The sequence below is a fragment of the Microtus pennsylvanicus genome, chromosome 2 (genome assembly GCF_037038515.1).
Source record: "Microtus pennsylvanicus isolate mMicPen1 chromosome 2, mMicPen1.hap1, whole genome shotgun sequence".
In the NCBI taxonomy this organism is placed as follows: domain Eukaryota; kingdom Metazoa; phylum Chordata; class Mammalia; order Rodentia; family Cricetidae; genus Microtus; species Microtus pennsylvanicus.
Window position 1 is genome coordinate 3,864,417 of NC_134580.1, and position 17,895 is coordinate 3,882,311.

The 17,895-nt window shown below is 49.5% G+C and overlaps 1 protein-coding gene across 2 annotated transcripts; it reads right to left on the reverse strand.

The window, feature by feature from the left end:
- Window positions 1-13,585: 13,585 nt before the first annotated feature.
- Window positions 13,586-17,211, reverse strand: Ly6s (lymphocyte antigen 6 family member S). 2 transcript variants are annotated; one of them, XM_075959523.1, is made up of 4 exons: window positions 17,120-17,211; window positions 16,764-16,834; window positions 15,670-15,786; window positions 13,586-14,149 (listed from the first exon to the last, which is right to left on the reverse strand). In XM_075959523.1, coding segments are annotated over exons 1-4 (414 nt in total). In that variant the 5' UTR covers window positions 17,122-17,211; the 3' UTR covers window positions 13,586-13,925. The 2 variants fall into 2 exon arrangements, with proteins under 2 accessions (XP_075815638.1, XP_075815639.1); XM_075959524.1 differs by lacking the exon at window positions 17,120-17,211 and adding an exon at window positions 16,921-17,074.
- Between the last annotated feature and the right edge of the window lie 684 nt (window positions 17,212-17,895).

A 17,895-nucleotide genomic window follows, 5' to 3' on the forward strand; every position in this document is an offset into this window, starting at 1 on the left:
TCCTGCTCTGTCCTGGATGTCCTTACCCCTCTTCCACCTTGCAGAGTCTCCTTTCCCCTCCAGTCTGGAGGGACCTGGAGATCCCACAAGCCCACAGCTCTGCATAAGAGATCCTGAAAGACCAGCCTGGTGTGGTGATACATTCCTTTAACGCTAGCGAGGCAGAAGCAGCTATCTATGAGGCCAGCCTGGAAATAGCAAATTCCAGGAATCCAGGCCCACTTAGTGGGACGGAGAAAGGAAGGGAGAAGAAGAGGGATAAGGGAGAGAGAGCTGGAAAGTATGCTGTCGCAGGCTGCGTAAGTCCAGCTACCCATAAAGTGGACCCACACGTTATTCATCCAGGGACTTAGAGGCCCGCTGTGTACAAGTCCTTCACAAACCACAGTGGTCTGTGAAGCCACAGAAGTGTGACCAGGCTAATGATATGGTTTTTGTTTTGTTTTGTTTTTTCTCCTGATGTGGTTTGGTGTACTCCCACGCACACACCAATTTTTTTTTTTTTTTTTTGGTATTTTAAGACAGGGTCTCACTATGTTAGACTCGCTGCCCTCAGACTTGAAGTAAACCTGCCTCTGCCTCCCAAGTGTGGAGATTAAAGACGTGCACCATCACACCCGACACTGAGACTTTTTCGTTTCTGAAGCAGGATCTCACTTAAATTCTAGGTAGAGGTTACAGGCAGTTGCCACTACACCGGGCTTAATGGGGTTCACTGTTGTGGCTGCTGAGGGACAGGGGACTAATGGAGACAGACCTTGAAGCAACTTTCCTTGTGTCTGAGCTCCTAAGGAGGTGCCTATTTCTCAGATTTCCCCAAGTCTCTGGGCTGATGGGTAATACTACATTGGGGTGTGATCCACACAGTTCATGACTATGGTGATATCAGTGTCTGAGGGATACTCCCTGGGGTGGGGGTGGGATCAAGCATGGGGACTTCACAGGGGTCAGGGTGGACTTCTGAAGTCTACGAAGGCAGTAGCTTTGTCAGATCAGGATTTCCATGACCTATATACCCTGAAGGTGTCATAGGAAGGAGCTAGTCTCATCCCAAGTGGGTCTGCCCAGGCTCATCGTGAGAAAGGAAAAACTCTGAGGAAAGCAACTGTGGGGCCCCTGAGACTCGGGACGGAGGGGTACTTGTCACAGGACTATTGAAAGGCAATAGAGGAATGTGGAAGCCAAGTCTTCTGCTGGAATCTTGGGCGCCAACAGTATCCACTGTGGTGTTCATGACAGATCTAGGAAAGATTCCTAGAGACATTGACCCGTGACCCTAGCAGGTCTCAGAATTAGGAGAACCCTGGGTTAGACTCCTAGGATGTGGGAACCAGAACCGCACCAGGCTGTAGCAGGAACGCCTAACAAGCTCTGGGTTCCTCATCTTGACCTTGCTTCTCTTGTTAGGTAGGGGAGGTGCCACAAGACTCAAGCGCTGAGGTCACTTGTGGTCTGGGACTCCTAAGCCCCCTGCTCTAGTCTGCAGGGCCGCATCCTTTCAAGGCTGAAGCATGGGGCAGTGGCTGGTCTGGTCCGATTCCTCCCAGGAGAAGGGTGGTCAGAGGACCTAGAGTTCTAAGGATGACATTAGGAAAAATGAAGGCCAGGGTGGCCAGTTTCCTGATGCCCACAGCTGGTAAGAGCAGGGAGAACTGAGGGAGAGACAAGGGCCAAGTTTCACTTTCTGGAGAGGGAAAAGGCGGTGCCCCAGATTTAAGTTTCAATTTCCTGAAGTTTAGAGGCAGGAAAGTTCAGGAAGGGAGGGGAGCAGAGAAGAGGGCAGAAAAGGCCAGGTAGCGGGAAGGGAGGAGGAAAAGGAGGAGGGTGTACATGTTCCTCTCAGAGGTCTCCCCAGGCTTTGAAGAGAGGTACCAGGTGACCACCAGCCTGGCCTTGTCAGATTCAGACATCTGGTCCCAAGATAGGAATGACCCCTCCCCTGCAGCCAATCCAACACATCTCTCTGATGGCTTCTGGGCCTGTCCTGCCTCCAAGCCCTGGCCAGTGAGTAGTCAATCCGACCCTGCCAGCTGCGTCCTACCCAGCAGGTGCTTAACCTCCTCGCAGTAGTTCCAAGGGCTCCCATGGCAGAAAACTAGAGAATGGAAACTCTAGGACCCTTCTCCACCTGAGCATCACACAACAAACTGAGCACGCCCTGGCAAGGTTGAAGTGAACCGCTAGGAGAGCTTCCTTATTTGGGCTTCATCTGATGAACAAAGCCCACGCAGGGAAAGCCCGCAGCATACCAAAGTACAGCCCAACGGCGGGGGCGATGGAAAGGTCCTGTGAGGAGTTCTACACTCATGGTGGGTGACTTGGGGCCTCCTTAGCCCACGCTCATTCCTTGGGAATGTGTTCCCTGTCTAAGCTCTGTTTCTAATTCTGTGTGTCCCTGGTGTGGTCTTTAATTCGGACACACAAGAGCCTAGAGTTTACTCAGACATGCCTGCTAACACAAGTATTTTTTATATTTTCCTTTTCTTTAAAACTTTTCTTTTTTATATTTAATAAACTTTATTCTTTAAAAAAAAAAGATTGCAAACCAGGGGCTGGAAAGATGGTTCAGCAGTTAAGAGCACCAGCTGCTCTTCCAGAGGACCCAAGTTAATTCCCAGCACCGACATAGCCCCTCACAACTCAATGTCTGTAACTCCAGTTCGTGGAGATGTACCACCTGTCGTCCTTCAGGGACACTTGCATGCATGTGATACACAGACATACAGACAGACAAAACACACACATAAAGTAAATCTATAAAAGAAAAAAGTAAAGAAAAGCCCCACTCATAAAACACCAACCCAACCCAAAGTCTAACAACAAACTTGCATACAGTTAGAATTGGCATTTGAAATGGAAGCTGTGAAGCCTCACGTGAAACCTTAGCAGTATCAAACATTGTGTTCACGGTCTCAGTTAGGGTCACTATTGCTGTCATGAAACACCAGGACCAAACGCAAGATGGAGAGGAAAGAATTTATTTGACTTACATTTCTACATCACTAAAGGAAGTGAGGGCAGGAACTCAAACAGAGCCAGAACCAGGAGGCAGGAGCTGATGCAGAGGCCATGGAGGAGTGCTACTGGCTTGCTCCTGGTGGCTTGCTCAGTCTGCTTTTTAAAAATAGATTTACTATTCATTCATTCATTCATTCATTCATTCATTAGACAGTGTTCTGCCTGCATGTGTGCCTGCAGGCCAGAAGAGGGCACCAGATCTCATTACAGACAGTTGTGAGCCACCTGGTGGTTGCTCAGAATTAAATTCACGACCTTTGGAAGAGCAAGCAGTACTCTTAACCTCTGAGCCATCTCTTCAGATCCCTCAATCTGCTTTCTTATAGAATCCATGGCCACCAGCCAAGGGATGGCACCACCAACAATGGGCTGGACCCTCCCCATCAATCACTAATTAAGAAAATACCTTACAAGGCTGGAAAGATGGCTTGGCATTTAACAGCATTGATTGCTCTTTCAGAGGACCCAGGATCAATTCCTAGCACCCACATGGCAGCTCACAACTGTGATTCCAGTTCCAGGGGACCTGACACCCACAGCCAAGCACCAATGCATAGAAAAAAAATAAATTAAAAAAATAAAATGCCTCACAAGCTTGCCTACAGCCCAATCTTATGGAGGCATTTTCTTAATTGAGGTTCCTCCTCTCAGACTTAGCCTTAGACAAGGTGACATAAAACTATCCAGCACATACCCTTACCCGCTTTTCTTTATCTCTTTCGCGCCTCCTTCCCCTCCCTACCCTCTTCTGTTTGAGATACCGGCCAAAGCTCAAGCTCGTGTTCCCTGACACTGTGGACTTTTGTCCTGTTTCCCTGTCCGCCATGCCTAATTTTAAAGGCATTAACAGCACGTAAGTTTGCAACTAGTGCCTCAACAAGCCAAGTTCGGTCACCCATTCTCAAAAAGACAATCTAAGAGAGTCAGTGTAGCCACATTGGGAAGAGGGACAAAGAGATCCGGTGGTCAGACCTCCCTAAATCCATCTTTGGGGTCTTACCATAGGGGTAAGGTTTAAACAGAAGACACGATATACAGAAGTGAGCAGCAGGTCCAGCCAAGATGTGGGGGCCCTCAGGAGCTGTCCAGCCAAGATGTGGGGGCCCTCAGGAGCTGCCCAGCCAAGATGTGGGGGCCCTCAGGAGCTGTCCAGCCAAGATGTGGGGGCCCTCAGGAGCTGCCCAGCCAAGATGTGGGGGCCCTCAGGAGCTGCCCAGCCAAGATGTGGGGGCCCTCAGGAGCTGCCCAGCCAAGATGTGGGGACCTCCACCATGGCCTCAGCTCCAAGTCTGTGGAGCTGTAAATCTTTCTCCAGGGGACAAGTTCTTCCTTCTGTTCCTTCTAGGGCTTTGTTCTCCCAGCAGGAAGTTTCGGAGGAAATTCCAATGTCTTCGGATCCTTTGTTTAAGTAGTCTGCTAGCGTCAGAGAGGAGCACAAATGTCCCTATGGAATAAGTTCATTTCTCCCAGGTAGTCAGGTTCCAAAGGATTGATGTGCCAATCCAGTCAAGTCTTCCTCTCATACCTAAATTAAATTAAATTGTCCTTGAGAGCCCCCTGCTTTCCTTCCAGGTCCCGTCTCCCTTATACACACCTGCCCCAGCAATGAACTTTTAAAGTTCCCAGCCTATGGTAGCAGGCCAGGTGGCCACAAGCATCCTGGACCACTGAACCTCAGCTTCCAGAGGTCCTGGGATCCTGTCCCTTTCCTTCTCCCCCCAGACCCCACTACACACACACACACACACACACACACACACACACACACACACACACATTTTGATGCCAACTGGAAATTGCCAACCCAGAACACCCCCAGGCAGCTCCTAGGCCTCTGGTGGCTAAGGGACGTGGGGATCAGGGGCACAGTCTCTTCTGGAAGGGCGACCTGATTGCAGGCGGAGCTCTGAGCACGCCCGGAACCCTGCGCTTCTCCCTGTTTTGTACCTTGAGGACCACAGCGTCAGCCCAGACCTCTGGAGAAATCTGAAAGATGGAAAACTTGTTGGACCAAGAGCCTCAGGTATCTATCTGCCCAGCAAGTGGAAAGGTTCTGTGGGTGAGGGTTGAAGGGCAAGGAGCTGGAAGATGGGGACTCAGGTGTGGTATGTGGCTGTTGTCTCATGCGCATCTAGTGACTTTAAGCTGATGGTTAACATGAGACCCGGACGCGCCACCCGTGCCCTCTTCCCTTAACAGCTGAGGCTCCTCTTATCCCTTTAATTCATCAGCAGGAGGGGGAAGAAAGCGGACCAACCAGTCCCAGGAGGATCGCCCTGGCAGAGTGCCTCCAAACCCGGGCTCCGGGCTGGGCCGCACGCGCCCTCTACTGGCAGAAGCTTTCACAACAGAGCGCATCTCGGCTTTTCACGGCATCACGCCTTTCCCCCAGATCTGTCTGTGGAAGAATTCTCCCCGTAGCGAGCACACACTGAGGCCTATAACACTCACTAACGTGACTGACCTTCCCTGTGAACAAGAGGAGGATGCCCCCATATGAGTTCCCACGAGTCCTTGGGAGTAAAATAGCACGGAGCGATCCAGGGAAGACCTAGTTTGACCTGAGCTAGGCTTTGAATCTCAGCAGGATTCTGGGATGTTGTCCTGGGGCATCCACCCCCCACCTTCCTGCTCAGACTCTGGGTCCTACATAGGACTGACCATGGACAGGGTTCCATAGGCAGCAGACAGACCGCAAGAGGCATGGGAGAGAGAAGAAACAGTGAATTGAGGGGGGGAGGGGGAGCCCAGAAGCTAACTTTCGGTTTCTTTGACATTTGGAAGAAGGAGGGTGAAGAGGGACCCAGAATTTGAGTTTCGATTTCCTGAGCTTTAAAGGCAGGAGGGGCCTGAGATGACCTTCAGAGGGTGGAGGAATAAGGGAGGAGGAGAAGGGGGTGGGGAAGAGCTAATTAGTAACAGAACCATTTAGGACTCTCTGGGGTCAAGTATTGCCTGTGGGTCCTCCATGATATTCCCAGCCCCCTCCCCCCCAGGCTGGAAATGGCACACCGGGCCAGAGGCTGAAAGGTACCCACAGAGGGGTCTGGTTCCCACCTCACAGTCAGGTGCTGAGTTCTGGGCAGTATGGTGGGGTTCCTGGCCCCCACTGGAGCCTCTGTCCTTCCTTCTTACAGATGTGGCAGACCTACCTAGGGTTTAAAGTCCCTGTCTCCTACATCACCTTTACCTACACAGCAACATTCCCCTCGTTCAGCACCCCTATCCATTAGGGCCTGGTCAGCAATCTTCAGAGACTTGGGGTGGGGGAACAATTACTCAGGTGTGTGAGAGGGGGCAGTCCTACATCATGTCAAAGAAGATCAAGAAAATTCCTTCTTTATTACCCTGTTCCCTGGGCCGGAGGGAGGGTGGAGAGTCTGGACTTTGGAAGAATAAAGCTCACAGAAACTTCACTTACTGTTCTTTTGCTTGTTTTTGATTTCTCTTTTTGTGCTTCTTGTGGGGCTATTTTTGTATGTTTGATTTTTGTTTATTTTGTTACTATTTTGATTGTTTTTTAAAGAGAGAAAAAACGGACATAAAATTGGGTGTGTAGGGAGGTGGGGAGGATCTGGAAAGAATTAGGGGAAGGAAAACACGATCAAAATAAGATGTATGAAAAATTTTTTCAGTTCAAAAAAAGCTATTGTATACTGGGCAGTGGTGGCACATGCCTTTAATCCCAACATTCAGGAGCAGAGGCAGGCCAATTTCTGTGAGTTCGAGGCCAGCCCTGTCTACGAGAGCTAGTTCCAGGACAGGCTCCAAAGCTACAAAGAAACCCTGTCTCGAAAAACAAAAGAAAGCCATTGTAAAATGGAATTTCTCAGGGGTGGGGTACATTCAGAAAACCACTGTTTCACACAGTACACAAGCCCTTGAGGCAGGGTACAGTCTGACTTAATGAAGTGTGCTGCACAGCAGCTAAGAGGTGGAAAAAATATATATATCTGGCTCCTCTGTAGCCACAGTAAAAGAAGTGGGCAGCCGCATTCCTGCCTGTGACCTCAGGAGGACAATCTCTGGGGTTAGGCAGCTCTGTAGGGCTCTAGCGAGGAGCTCAGAAGGATGTCTGTAGTGGTTTTCCAGTTGATTTAGGGATGGGCAGTTGGACTGAGGCTCTAGGAATCTTAGAATCTCAGTTTCTCAATGTTTGGGGTCAGCCTTTCCAGCTGGGCTCACTCCCGGCAGGGAGGGGTGTGGCTTTGGGAAGACTGGGTGTAGAGGGCAAACTTAGCCTGAAGTGTTTGCCGCTGGGATTCCAGCAGGCTCCACCAGCTTCTTTTGGGAAGAACAAGGGCTTGTCAAAGTCAGGGAGCCTGTACCTAGTGGACCTAGTGGCCGGGTAGCTTATGGGTTTCTAAAGGATCACCAGGCCCTCTTTGGTCCTGGCCACTCCTGTCTCATTAGTCACTGCTCTTGCTCAGCCTGTGTCCTTCTAGTCTACCCCTGTACTGGCTCTTTAGGGTCAGGCTCTGGCTTTGTTATGATTTCTGTTGCTATGAAGAGGCACCATGACCACGGTGTATTATTGTGATTATTGTTACTATTATTTCCTTCTTATTAAGGAAAAACATCTAATTGGGATGGTTTATGTTTTCAGAGGTTTAGTCCGTTATCATCACGGTGCAACATAGTGGCATGCAGGTAGACATGGCGCTGGGGATGGAGCTGAGACTCCTACATCTTGACTTGCAGGTAATAGGAAGTGGCCTGTGTCACTGGACACGGCTTGAGCATACATCAGACCTCAAAGCCCACCTCCACAGTGACGAACTTCTCCAACAAACCCACACCTCCTAACCCAACTCCATTGGGAAGTCATTTTCTTTTAAATTACCACTCCCTGACCCCCAAAGGACTGTAGCTATATCATAATGCAAAAATGCATTTAGTCCAACTTCAAAAGTCCCCATTGTAGTTTGAATTTTCTTTGGGCCACCAATCAGCTCCCAAATAAAGACACAGAGACTTATTATTAATTAGCTTAGCTTTGTCCCACTAGCTCTTTGAACTTAATTTTTAAAAAAGATTTATTTGTTATGTATACAGTGTTCTGCCTGCATGTATGCCTCCAAGGCAGAAAAGGGCACAGGTCCCATTACCGATGGCTGTGAGTCACCGCATGGGTGCTGGGGATTGAACTCAGGACCTCTGGGAGAGCAGCCAATGCTCTTAACCTCTGAGCCACCTTGCCAGTCCTCTTTTAACTTAATTTAACCTGTTGCTATACATCTACGTTTTGTCTCAGGACTTTTGACCTTTCTTTTGTTCTGTATGTTATACTTTCCTGCTTCCTCCATGTCTGGCTGGCCGGCCCCTGGCATCTCCTTTTCTTTCTTCCCTGAGCCTAAATTCCTCCTCCTACTTACTCTCCCTGCCCAGAAGTCCTGCCTATACCTCTTCCCTTGCGATTGGCCATTCAGCTTTTTATTAGACCAATCAGGTACCTTAGGTAGGTAAAGTAAAACAGCAACACATTTTTACATAGTTAAGCAAATGTAATACATCTTTACAGAGTTAAACAAATGCAATACATCTTCACATAGTTAAACAAATATTCCGCAATGCCCCATAGTCTATCACAGTCTCAACAATGTTTTAAAATCCAAAGTTCAAAGTCTTTTTGCATCTCTTAACTGTAATCTTCTATAAAATCAAAGTCAAAAAACAGACCACATACTTCCAATATATAAAGGCACAAGATATACATTACTGTTTCAAAACAGGGAAGGGAGCATAGTGAGGAAATACTGAACCAAACAATACCAAAAAACAGTTGGTAAACTCCAAACTCTGCATCTCTACTTCTGATGTCAAAACACTTTTCAGATCTTTAACTCCTTTCAGCTTTGTTAACTGAAACACACTTCTTCTTCTTGGACTGGTTCCACTCCCTGTTAGCAGCTCTCCTCAACAGGTATCCCAGGGCTCTGGCATCTCCAAAATCTTGGGTTCTCAGGGCAATCCAGATTTCACCTTCACAACTTCACACCTGTCCTTTCTAGGCCTCCATTTAGGGTGGCATGCAGGCAGACAAAGTACTGGAGCTGAGAGTCTTGATACACAGGCAACAGGAAGTGGTCTGTCTCACTGGGCGTAGCTTGAGCATATATGAGACCTCAAAGACCACCTCCACAGTAACACACTTCCTCCAACAAGGCCGCATCAAATCCTCCTAATAGTGCTACTCCCTTTGGGGACCATTTTCTTTCAAACCACCACAGGCTCCCTCCAAGTTGCTGCATAAGAGAGACAGTAGACACCTACAGCAAGAGGACATAGCCCTTGAGCAGTGATATTCCAAGTACTGCTGCTACAGCCTCGGGCCCTGGGGAGGAGTTCTTGTTTTGTGGTGAATCAGAATTAGACATTCCAGGATTAGGAGCTGAGCATGCCACAGCTCTCCAAGCAGGGGACCTTGGGTAGGATGGGCCGTGTCTTAGTTAGGGGTTTTATGGCTGTGAAGAGACACCTAGAACACAGCAACTCTTACAAAGGAAAACATGCTATTGGAGTGGTTTGCTTACAGTTTCAGAGGTTCAGCCCATTATCGTCACGATGGGGTGCTGACGGCATGCAGGCAGCTGTGGTGCTGGAGTAACTGCAAGTCCTGCATCTTGCAGGCAACAGGAAGTTAACTGACACACTTAGTGATGTCCTGATCATAGGCAATCTCAAAGCCTGCCTGTTGTAATTTAGAAAAAATGGCACAAGAGAGAAAGACGCCTTGTGACAAAGCTCAGGTGGAGGGGTTGTTTGTTTGTTTTTTAATGGGGGGGGGAATGAATGGAAAAAGAGGGGAGGGGAGAAGGGAGACCAGTCTCTGAGGACAGGAGTAGTAGGAGAGAAGAGATGAGAGAGAGAGAGACAGAGACAGAGAGGGACAGACAGACAGATGGAGACAGAGACCCTTTTAAAAGGGAACATAGTGAATGCGCACAGGTCAGGTGCTCTTAGTGGCTACAGCTGAGGACATATACCCCAAAGTCAGGCCAGTACAGGTGCCTGAATACACCGCCCCCACAGTAACACACTTCTTTCAACAAGACCATATCCACTCCAACAAGGCCACACTTTCTAATAGTGCCGTCCCCTATAAATTATGGGGACCAGGTACATTTAGACTACCACAGGAGGGAACAAAGATCTATGTTTGTCCCTGCTATGACAGGAAAAGTATTGACAGGCTGGTGACATGCGGTTCATGAACAAATTCACCAAGGCAAAAAGGAAGAAGTAAAGGGTGTATTAGAGACCCTGGCACAGGCGCCGTAGGCTGAATGGTGAAGAGACAACGCTGTGCAAAGGCATTCCAGGGGCTGCTTCTGCAGGGTATAGAATTCTGCTCAAGCAGTCGGGTGGTATCTGAATGTCACCATGCCCTGGTTGTGCTGGCCCTTTAGGGATAGACAGGTATGGAGCTCACATCTGGTCTTGCTAAGGAGTGAGGACCGTCTCCTCTCAGGACTGCAGATGTAGCTTATTAGGGTGCCGCCCTTCTGAGAGTCTGAGTTACTCACTGAAGAGTGGATTTCCTTACAGTGGTGTTGGGAAGCCCTGAGACAGACCACAGCAAGGCTTGCTCAGGGAAACTCTAACAGGGCCCCAGACCTAAGCACCCTTACACTGATTCCATGATGACCATACCATTCAGGCTGTAAAGAGATATAGACAGCCCCGCCTGCCAAAACTAAAACAGAGACCTAACTTGTCAAAGTCCATACTTCTGTGAAAGTCCTTAAGCTGGGTTTTTGGCTTCTGTAGGTCCACTTCTGGCTAACTGATCTTATTAACTGAAGTGTGTCAACCCAGAACATCTTAAAAGCTTATCCTGAGGAAGACTCAATACTACACTGGGATCCTGAACACTCAGCATAGTTGCTGGCTGGTTAATAAAGACTTTTGATTGGCTTAAACTATGTCCTAGCAGTCTTCTCTGGTGAATACCCCACAATGTAACTTTGTCCGGCCCTGCTTGAAGATACAATGTATTTGCCAAAGTTCTCTAGAGGAACAGAGCTGATGACGTGAACATACTTATGCAGTTTATTAGAGTAGCCTGCAGCCTGTGGCTTGGCTAGTTCAACAGTGGCTGTCTCCCAAGGGAAAGTCCAAGAAGCTGGTAGTTTCCAGTCTATCAAGAAATCCTCCCACGTATTCCCAGCTCCATGGGTTTTGGTTGATTTCAGATGTAGTCAAGTTGACAACCAAGACCAGCTATCATAGTCCTGAACCTAGACTCCTTGGATCTGAGGAACACCAGCACTGGTCCATCACCATCATTATTTCAAGGATCTGAACCCACTCCAAATGATGACAGCGATCTCTGCTGCCAAGGCTGCCTCTGGACCAGAAGTCATCACGTGGGACATGACAACAATAACTTCCTTCCAGTGAGGCAACACAAAAGAATAGGGACAACTATGGGGACTTGGCGAAGGAAAGGAGCCCCAACCCAGGAGTCAGGTTGAAGCCTCTCACCAACTGGGAAGCAAGAGCTCTGCAGTTAAAAGCACTGGGTGCCCTCGCAGAGGACCTGGGTTCAGGACCCAGCGCCCACATGGCAACTCACAGATAACTCTGTCATTCCATTTTCAGGTGATCCAATGGCCTCTTCTGACCTCCTCAGACACCCCCAGGCATGCACAGGGTGTATATACATACAAGCAGACAAACATTTGAACCCAAAAGCATGTGTACCAGAGAAGTGTGGTGTGTGTGTGTGTGTGTGCGCGCGCGTGCGCGCTAAGGCAGGACTTCACAGACACATAGATGACTCTACTTCTTGAAGAACTCTGACACATTCCCTTGTTTTGATTGGATAGGCCGCACTCAACTGCATGACAGCATTTATTTGTTTGTTTGTTTATTTACTTGATTGTTCAAGATAGGGTTTCTCCATGTAGCATTAGAGCCTGTCCTGGAACTAGCGCTGTAGACCAGGCTGGCTTCAAACTCACAGAGCTTCGCCTGCCTCTGCTTCCTGAGTGCTGGAGTTAAAGGCGTGTGGAGTGGTTGGATCACATCTTTAATCACAGTATTCAAGTAACTGAGGCAGGCTGATCTCTTTGAGATTGAAGCCAACCTGGTCTACTAGTGAGTTCCTGTCACAAAACAAAACACACAAACAAAAAAAACAAACAAAAAAAAAACAAAAAAAAAACCTCACAAATAAATGACTCCCTCAGAAGCATCACAGTTTTTTGTTTGTTTATTTGTTTGTTTTTGTTTTAAGTGCACAGTTCACACTTCTAAAACACACAGAATGGCCAGGGAGGTATTACACATCTATAACCCTAACACTTCAGAGGACTGCAACAGAAGCAAGGCCCAATATGGAAGATCATTCCAGAATCCTTATTCAAGTTTCAAGTCCCAACCAACACCTGGGCCACATTCCTGGATCTATACTTGTCCAGGGCAGGAGGTTGCAAGGATAAGGGCTTCCCTGGTTGGGTAATAACTCTACCTTAGAATATCTTCACCTTGACAAAATCTCAGATCTTCAGGACCTTCCAGGGTGTGGAGTAATTAATGTTCATAGCACCCAAATATCCAGGGTGCTGCCCATATTCCATAAGGACCCCATGGCGTTGACCATATGGGCTCTGGTCATCTCTGGGGCAGTGACCCCCAAAGGACAAAAGGAAAGAGCAATGATGGATTACTGGTCGTCCCTTCCCAGTGGTGACATCCAGTATGGACTGGGACCCCAGGAGAGGCAGGGTGAGAAACTAGTTGCTCTGAGTCAGGCCATGAGCCCCTGCAGTAAATGGTGTTCAGCTCTGGATTTAAAGAGCTGAGCGGGGGGGGGGGGAGGGGATGGCTCAGTGGTTAAGAGTCATTGCCTGCTCTTCCAAAGGTCCTGAGTTCAATTCCCAGCAACCACATGGTGGCTCACAACCATCTGGAATGAGGTCTGGTGCCCTCTTCTGGCCTGTAGACATACACACAGACAGAATATTGTATACATAATAAATAAATAAATATATTTTTAAAAAAGAATATGAGCCAGGTGGTAGCGGCTCACACCTTTAATCCCAGCACTCAGGGAGGCAGAGACAAGTGGATCTCTGTGAATTCCAGGCCAGCCTGGTCTACAGTATGAGTTCCAGGACAGGCTCTAAAACTACGGAGAGGGGCTGTAGAGATGGCTCAAAGGTTCTCCCAGAAATCCTGAGTTCAATTCCCAGCAACCACATAGTGGATCACAATTATCTGTAATGAGATCTGGCGCCCTCTTCTGGCATGTAGGTGGAGCACTGTATACATAATAAATTTTTTAAAAAAAAGAATCTGGCAGGGCAAGACCTATCCACCATTGAGGGCTCGCCTCCTTGGCTGATCCCTTCCCCCAACACAATCAAGGGCTCTTGGGAAATGGAGGAACCCTCTCTCTGTCCCCAGTATCAGCTCTGAGGGAAGGCCCACCCAAACCAAGGGATACACCTCTCCAGTCTGGGTAACATAAGATAGCTATGGGGCTGGCTGAAAGGACAGAGATGTGGGTCAGCAGTCAGGCCTCAGTGGACCCAAGCAAAAGAAAAGTGAAGTTCTTGGCTAGGAAGACAAAGGGTTTATTGAACTCAACTTTCAGCAGCATGTAGGGGAAACCCACAGGCGCCCAGAGATTCATGTGTAAACAGCGTGGGCACAATACCTTGGAATCCTTCCCCTTCCCGGTACTGTCCACATGCCTCCGGAACCGAGAAGAGCAAGCCACAGCAGAACGGCATTCTGAAGGACGTGGTGATGGGGGCTATAAGGTTGAAGCAGAGTGGCCCACACCCTAACCCCACTTCAGAGTTTTTATAACTCATAATTCATCATGAGAGGGCTCCAGGAAGGAGTGATTACACACGGGGATAGGAAGATGAGGGCCGGAGTGGCAGGAAGGACCATCACAACCAGGCCTGCAGGAGGACGGACCCCAGGCTAAACAGAAGCACCCCTGCCAGGGTCCAGATGCTGCCCCCAGTGGCACCTGCCGCATTGCAGAGGTCTGTGTTACAGCAGGAAATCTTGGAGTTGACGGGGATGCCCAGGCCTTCCAGAATTCCAGGAATCTCCTTATCGGGGCAGGTGGGATAGCAGAACTTGTTTATTAATGTCACTTTGTAAGATTCTGTAAGACATCAGGGAGTGACCTTACAGGGTATGCAGGAACAACTCAGCACCCCAAAGTCTGGGGCGCTTGCCACCAGGTCTGGATGGCCCAGCCTTGCCTCTAAGGCACATTGAAGTTGGACATGGTGGCTCACACTTATAATCCCAGAACTTGGAAAACTAAGGCAGGAGGATTATTATGAGTTCAGATCCATCCCAGGCTACATGGCAAGTTCTAGAGCAATCATGAGGCTGGAATTTCAATCATCAGGACCCATGTCAAAGATAGGCGGGCATGGTAGCCTACTTGTAGTCTTAGTGCTCCTGAGGCAGACACGGGGAATCCTGAGGTAAGTTCACTGACTAGACTAGCTGAATCTGCAAGCTTGGGGTTCGGTGGGAGACCCTGCCTCAGTAAATAAAACAGTCGTCAAGGAAGATGCCCAGTGTCAACCTCTGGGCTCCACACACTTGTGCCCCTAGTGCACATGCAACCACACTTGTCTACACACAAGCACTTACACGCCATGTGCTGGGAAAACAGCTCAGTCAGTAAAGTGTTTGCCACCCGGAAGCATGAGGACCCGCGGTCCATCCTCAGCAAACATGCAAAAGCCAAGCGTGGGAGTGCCCATCTAATTTCTGTGCTGGAGAGGTGGAGCGGGAGCCACCAGCCCCACTAGCCTGGGGAGGGGGGCAAATCCCAGGTCCCACATGGTAGTTCACAACCATCCATAACGCCAGTTCCAGGGAACCCATCAAACATTCCTTTGAATGAAATGAAACAAATAAAGCTTAAAACTAGACAGTACCCGAGGAATGATACTTAAGGTTTTCTTCTGTCCTCGCCATATGTGCACACGTGTGTGCCCACACTCATAGGCAAACACACACACACACACACAAAAGACATGGCACAGTGCAAGAGCACCCACACGGTGGTTTAGCACAAAGGGCAGCCAGGAAGAGCTGTTCCCCAGGAAGTTGTATCTAGGAGACCTACTCCAGGAGACAGCCAGGCTGTGGGAAGGAGCAGGAAACTGGATAGCAGGTTGAGGCTACTCCTGCTTTGTCTATCTGGAGGGTAAGCCTGGAAACTGACTCTGTGGGGGATCTACTGTGTCCTAATGTCTCCCAAGTCTTTCCTTTAGCCTAAATCTTCTGATTCCTTCATTATATGCAAAGAGTCACTAAATGCCCCCAGTTCTCCAGGTCCTGATGGAGCCGATAGGGCCCTAGACATAGGGTAAGGACAGAAGCCCCACATGACTAGTACGGGTGGGGGAGGGGAAATGATGATATCCATGCATGCCATAGGGGCAGCCCTGCTTAAGAATCTACCTCCCAGCACATACCTGGACCCCAGGGCACACCCCACAGCCTGCTGCCCCTACAGGAGCCCCACTCCAACCCCAGGAGGCCCCTGCTTGGAGAGAGGGGAACTATGGCCCACAAACAACTGTAGCCCACAAGTGCTTGGAACTTTCCTCCCAAGCCCCACCCTGCTATACATCTTCATACAGGCCACTGGGAACTCACCCACAGTGGATTCCACCTCCTGAGTAACGCAGACGTTGTTAGTGTTGGGGCAGGTGGCTGGTTGGCAAGTCTCAGGTTTGGCGGCCCCCATGCACTGGTAGCAGCTCAACCCCTGAGCTGAGAAACAGGCCAATACATGAGGGTCAGGGCATGCTCTTCCTAGACTTGACCCCTGCTCTGCACCTGGCTTTGCTTCCTCACAGCTGCTGGGTTATATATAGGACAGAGCAAGGACACCCCTCCTCAGTCATCTCCACCAAAAACAGGCGTGAACCAAGAACCACAGCTCTTCAGATAGGCTGGGTATTGCTGTCACAGGCAGCCAGCCGCAGGACAGACCTGGACCCCAAGAGGTAATAGAAAAACAGTCCTCATCGCAGGAGGATTTGGGTACCTCCTGTCTGCTGAGATGGTGAGTGGATGAGGGAGTAGGTACCGGGGCATACAAGGGCCTCCTGATGGGGAAGACTGTTCTGGCCTGTTGTATAACAGGGCACTGGACTTCCCAGAAGACGGCTGCAAAGTCAGGGTTCACCATGAAACCTCCCCTTACACAGGTGTAACTGTAAGTATGGAGGTTTCTGAGGGCTCTTAAAGAAGTTCTAGCACTGGGGGCCTCATGTGGCTGGCTTAGAGGATACAACAGGGTCAAATGTAATAATGTAAGGAATGCCAAAAGTTGAAGGTGCCTAAAACTCCTTGACTTGGCAGTTGGGCCAGGAAAAGAAGCCTCTGCCAGCTTGCATACACACAGGCTGGCTGGGAAGCAAGGGCAGCAGGGTACTCTGAGGACAGGGGCCCTTGGTGGCCAGGGTTTGCTTGGGCCTCAAGAAAGAAATGAGAGAGGGATGGAGGGTGCACTTATTCTGAGGCGATGGGTCCTGAGGAGTGTGGGGCTGCAGCTCACAGACAGAGCCCCACACTCCTACTAACTGGCAGTTTAGAGGCCCAGGAAGCCACCCCAGCACATGAGAGTTCACCCACCACCAACCAACCCACACAAGGCACCCCCATGACTCCAGTACACCTCAGGCACTGGGCACACAATGAAAATGCCAGGGTACCCTCAACTCGGAGGCCCTTTTTCATCTCACCTTTCTCTGCACACAGTAGGCTCACCAGCAGGAGGAGCAAACCGGTCTTCATAGTGTGGGAACTGTTCGTCCTAGGAGAAGGGGGTACACAGACAAGACCTTGAGAGTTGGAGCCAGTTAATAGCAAACCCCCCAATCATATCCCTGGGGCTCTCACATGTCCTGGACTTGGCTCAGTCACCCAATCTTCCCCACTGGCAGCCCTCCACATGGCTTCCCTGAGGAACAGGCATCTGCGTCTCCTGTACACTCAGCTTTTCCTTCCTAATCCCCAGCTTCCACCCACAGTCTTATCCATCCTGAGGGCCTCTCCTATGCGTGCCACCCAGCAGCCCCATCCTAATTCCTTTCCTCACATCCTCTCTGTGACCAGGCTGCAGGCAAGTTGCAGTTCCAGCTAGGTGCGGGCAGAGATAAGCAACGCGGTTTATGAAATACCCTCCCTCAGCTCCTCCCAAGAGGTGTCCTAAAAAGGAAGGGTTTCCGGTAGGTACTTCCTCCAGGCTATGTTTATTGCCTAAGAATTAGCTAGGCTCCTCAGAGACCTGGGTGAGTCAGATCTGGCCAGCTCTTAGGGAGGGACCATGCTGGTACTGGAAGGCTAGGAAGAGCTGAAGAACAAGAGGAAAGTGCTCAGTGTTGTCTCTCTTTCAGAAAGCAAGGGAAGGAGGCAACTTACCCAGCCTCTTCCTGTTTCTAAATGAAAGGTATATCGTGGTTACTGTGACTCAGAGCCCCACTGTCTTCCTTACTGTAAGCAGGTAAGCAGCTGACAGGCACAGGATGCTTGGCCCTGGTGAAGAAGCCCCCAGCGGGGTCAGGCACCCACAGTGTGAGACAGGCACAGGGTGCTTGGCTCTGGTGAAGAAGCCCCCAGCGGGGTCATGTACTCACAGTGTCAGAACCCTGAGCCAAGAACTGATAACTGGGGTGGGAGAGTGTTTCATATATTTAGGTGACATCTGGGGCTTCAGGTGCCATTGGCATTTTGTGGCTAGAACCAGGCCCAAGACAGTTTTATGCAGAGGATGAATGACCTTAGCATCCCCACTACTGCCCAGTACAAAAAAAAATCCAAAAAAAAAAAAAACATGTTCATTTTCCCTGGCAATCCAGTTTGGCATGCTGCGTG